Source organism: Penaeus japonicus, unplaced genomic scaffold (assembly GCF_977035675.1).
Source record: "Penaeus japonicus unplaced genomic scaffold, GWHDUDI00000001_assembly GWHDUDI00000024, whole genome shotgun sequence".
Lineage (NCBI taxonomy): Eukaryota > Metazoa > Arthropoda > Malacostraca > Decapoda > Penaeidae > Penaeus > Penaeus japonicus.
In genome coordinates, this window is record NW_028234426.1 from 27,921,496 (window position 1) to 27,926,125 (window position 4,630).

The 4,630-nt window shown below is 46.2% G+C and overlaps 2 protein-coding genes across 2 annotated transcripts in view; both read right to left on the minus strand.

The window, feature by feature from the left end:
- LOC122244782 (Exocyst complex component Sec10) overlaps window positions 1-1,790 on the minus strand; it is an 11,487-nt gene extending 9,697 nt beyond the window's left edge. The window contains exons 1-3 of the mRNA XM_043002761.2: window positions 1,614-1,790; window positions 944-1,084; window positions 635-822 (exon numbers count right to left, since the gene is read on the minus strand). Of these exons, the coding sequence (XP_042858695.2) occupies window positions 635-822; window positions 944-1,084; window positions 1,614-1,736 (452 nt within the window). The 5' untranslated portion in view covers window positions 1,737-1,790. The remainder of the gene's footprint in view (window positions 1-634; window positions 823-943; window positions 1,085-1,613) is intronic.
- A 651-nt stretch (window positions 1,791-2,441) lies between these two features.
- Window positions 2,442-3,348, minus strand: LOC147469104 (exocyst complex component 5-like; the record flags this gene model as incomplete). Its single annotated transcript, XM_086550920.1, is given in 2 exon segments — window positions 2,442-3,038; window positions 3,151-3,348. Coding segments are annotated over 2 exon segments (267 nt in total), but the record flags the coding sequence as incomplete, so codon positions are not given.
- Window positions 3,349-4,630: the final 1,282 nt, after the last annotated feature.

Genomic DNA, 4,630 nt, shown 5'->3' on the forward strand with positions numbered 1-4,630 from the left:
CATTTTCACAATGAAATTAACCGATTGCGGACGGAGGTCATGACATACTTGACGCAGGAGCTTTGACCTAACAACAAGCGTCATGACATACATGACATTCGAGTATTTTGGATCACTGAGTTATTTTATTGTACTATGAGTAATGACTGAGTAATGATGATAATTGCAGTCATAATTATTATAACTGCCATAGTATTAACCCTATCCCGACAGGCCCAGCGATAAGTGGAAACCCCTACGCTGGGCCTATGCAATATTGCATCAGGAATGTCACACTGGTGCTTCGCCCCGTCATTGGGCATTTAGCCTTATCACACGGGTGTGACGCAACGTCATCAAAGGAGAGGGAGAGGGAGAGGGAGAGGGAGAGGAAGAAGGAGAGAGAGAGAGAGAGAGAGAGAGAGAGAGAGAGAGAGAGAGAGAGAGAGAGAGAGAGAGAGAGAGAGAGAGAGAGAGAGAGAGAGAGAGAGAGAGAGAGAGAGAGAGAGAGAGAGAGAGAGAGAGTGAGAGAGAAAGAGAGAGAGAGAGAGACCTTCCCAAACACCCAAAGATCAAACCCCTTCTTCAACAAATGCCTTGCCCCCTGACTACACAACCCCAAAGACCTTGGCCTCTGCCCCCTCCTCTTCCTTGCCTGATGTAAGATGACAAGTGCCGCTGGAAGATGGACTTGGTGAGCTTAGAGAGGAACTGCGAGTCGTTGCCGAGATTAAAGCGCTGCAGCTCTGTGCAAAGCTTCACTGTCTGGCAGTAGAGGTCGTGGAGGTTGCGCAGGTACATCTCCGGCACGCTCTTGTTGTCTAACCTCGCTTGGATGTACTCCTTTGGGGGGAAGAGTGAGAGAGTGAGAGAGTAAATTGAGTAAATGATTGATCAAAGAAATAAATATATATGGATAATGAATTTCAAGATAAATAATAGAATAAAACAAAAAATAAATCACCTGCAGCTGCCCCTGGAAGATATTGAGTACGAATTTGCCCATGACCTGGTCAGGGTTGGTGAACACTTCATTGATGAGCGTCTCGGACCTGTGACACAGGGGCACCACTTCCAGGAACAGGTCACGTGATCGCAGCGCTCCCTGCAGATAAGAGGTAGGACTTCGTCAACTAGTTTCACCTGAGCAAACATAGTGATGGTGATTATCATAACAGAATGACTGAAATGATAAAACTTAATATGATTACTGTCATATAAATAAAAATAATCATAATTATAATCTCACAAAAAGATATAAAAAATAATAACAATCAATCTTTCTGAGATAGGCTACATCTTGATATATACAGCCTGGGCTGGCCATCTTAACCTATTGGTCGCGGTATTAAATAAATATTTGTGCAGTAGCATGAAAAATGCCCATTACATTAGGGTTAATAACAGCAGTAACAATACTAGTACTAAAACTAATACTAGTACTGATATTAATACTAATACTAATAATATTAGTCTACAACTACTACCACTAATCATAATAATAATCTTAGTCATAATCGTATTAACATCAAAACCAAAATAACCCCAGCACCAGCAACAATACCAACCACACTAACGACCTACATGAACAAACATAAACGTAAACAAACCACAGCAACACCCATAGGACCCACATGCTGCGCCTCCTCAATAAAGGCGTCGACACACTGCGAGTAGCCCTTGAAGTGGGAGAGAATGGCCGCTATCTCCTTCATGCGGTCTTTGTCGCCCGCCCGGTGTGCCTTCACGAACTCCATGATGAGCGACCTCTCAATCTCGTCGTACTTTTCACCGATCTTTTGCTTGGCGTTCTTTTTTTTTTTTTTTATTTCCACCCCCACCCCCCACCCCACCCACCCCAAACCTTGGGGTTGGAAAGGGAAAGGGAGGGGGGAAAGGGGAAAGGGGAAAGTCGTAGGGAAGGGGAGGGGAAGGGAAGGGGGAAGGGGAAGGGGACGGGAAGGGCGAAGGGGAAGGGGAAGGGGAAGGGAAAGGGGAAGGGGAAGGGGAAGGGGAGGGGAAAGGGGAAAAGGAAATGGAAAGGGAAGGGAAAGGGGCATCGCGGACGGGGAAGGGGAACCGGGGAAAGGGACAGGGACAGTGAACGGGAAAGGGGAAGGGCAAGGGGAAAAGGGGAAAGGGAAAGGGGAGGGGAACAGGGAAAATGGGACGGGTACAGGGGACCTTACCCCGGGGAACCGGGCAGGGGAAGGGATTGGGACGGGTCCGAAGGGGTCCCCCCCCCTCCGTCCCCCCTTCCTTGGCGCATCCTTTGTCCACTAAGCAGGTGCCCCGGTTCCAACCCCGGAAGGGGACAGGGACGGGGCATGAGGAAGCTCAAGAAACAAGATTTCCCAGTTTATCAATACGCCCCAGAATTTAAACACCACCCAAATCAATTCAAGCCCCTATACCCCATCTCCTCCATAATCACAATCCCCCTTAATTAAAATGAAATTGTGTCATCTTATGAGGACTTAACCAGCTGATGCCAAAGTGCATGTACACATACTCTATCTCCTATGGTTTTCTTTCATTGTCCTTTTCTTAAAGACACAAGTGCTTAGTCGACAAGGAATCAACTGCCAGGCACACATGAACTCACCTACTTCCCCCTTTCCTTGAATTTTCGTGAAGAAAGTTTTCATTTTGCATAACTATTACTACTGTAATGAACACTATCATAATGATAATTACAATGATAGCATTATCATTAATGATCTTAATAATTGCTAACAATCAAAATGGAAAATAAAATTTTCAAAAATAAAGAAAATTCAAGGGATGGGATAAGAGGGTTAGACTCCGTGGTGACAAAGCACATAAACACAGTGGACGGTGCTTGCCAACATGGGTTAAAGTATGAACTTGAGAAAAAAATCTGAATATTACTCATATCTTTTAACATGAATAAATTAAAAGAAAAAGAAAAATATATACAAAAAAGGAATATTTATTATTTACAAACCCTGAGAAATAATGAGAATAACTTACTTTCCAGAGGGTAATTCTTGGGCTATGAGATGTAATTTCTGAATGACATCTGCTGCTTCATATATCTGAAAGATGAAATCAATACATCAGTCTCAACACTTGGATTACACTTGGATTATGCTAACATTATCTATAAAGCCTTTTGAATGTCTAATGCCACCCCATACACGCACTAACCTTGAGCTTGTCTGTGAACACCTCGGAGACTAGAGGCCCTGGAAGGAGGAACTCACGGAAGTGGTTCATGAGTCGCTGGGCTTCAACAGCTCTTGACCGTGGAGTGTTGACACTCTCCAGCTGGTCGCCCAGGTGCACGACTTTTGTGGCCACGCTGTTGATGTGACTGTCCAGGTCTTGGAAGCTCTGGAAGGCTTCCTGCAACAGAAACAATAATGAGGTTTCCAGAGATTCCTGAACAGATCTTTTGCAACTTTCTGGAAAAGAATACAGTGCAATGAATATTGAAATCATATTATCAAGAATGTACCCTAATCAATTCTATCAATCTTTTTTTTCTAAACAACTACTGTTTTACCTGTTAGATTTTTTTATAGTTTATTCAAAATAATAAAAGGGTCCATCCTTAGATTGAGGAATATGTGTGACAAAAAAGAACTAATGATAAAAAAAAATCAACTGTCAAATATTAGGAGGAGGAGGAGGAGGAGGAGGAGGAGGAGGAGGAGGAGGAGGAGGAGGAGGAGGAGGAGGAGGAGGAGGAGGAGGAGGAGGAGGAGGAGGAGAGAGAGAGAAGAATAGAGCGAGAGGAGAGGAGGAAGGGAGAGGAGAGGGGGAGAGAGGAGGCGAGGGAGAGGGAGAGGGTAGTAGAGGGAGAAGGAGAGGAGAGGGAAAGAGGGGGTGGAGAGGAAACAGGAAAACAGAGGGGAATCAGAGAAAGAGGAAAGGGGAAACAGAGGGAAACAGAGAGAAACAGAGAGAAACAGAGGGAAAGGGAAAAGGAGAGGGAGAGAAACAGAGAGGGAAGGGAACGGGAGAAGAATGGGGAGAGGGAGAAAAGGAAGAGGGCGAGGGAGAGGGGAGAGGAGAGGAGAGAGAGAGAGAGAGAGAGATAGAGAGAGAGAGCGAGAGAGAGAGAGAGGAAGAGACGGGCGCGGAAAGGGAGATGGATAGGGAGAGGGAGAGGGGATAGAGCCTAGAGAGAGAGAGAGAGAGAGTAGAGATAGAGAAGAGAGAAGAGAGAGGGGGGGGAGAGAGAGGGAAAGAGAGAGAGAGATAGAGGGAGAGAGAGAGAGAGAGGGAAGAGGGGAGAAGAGTGAGAGGGAGAGAAGAGAGAGAGAGAGAGAGAAGAGAAGAAGAGATAGAGAGGGAGAGGGAGAGGGAGAGGGAGAGGCAGAGAGGAGAGGGAGAGGAAAGGGAAAAGGGAAAGGGAAAGGAGAGGGAGAGGGAGAGGGAGAGGGAGAGAGAGAGGGAGAGGGAGAGGGAGAGGGCGAGGGCGAAGGAGAGGGAGAGGGAGAGGGAGAGGGAGAGGGAGAGGGAGAGGGAGAGGGAGAGGGAGAGGGAGAGGGAGAGGGAGAGGGAGGGAGGGAGGGCAGGAGAGAGAAAAATATGTGAAAATGAGAAAAGGCAAAAGCAAGAAAGTGTGGCAGAGACAGAGGGAGATAGAGAGAAAAAAAGATTAACTGAGAAGACGAGAGAT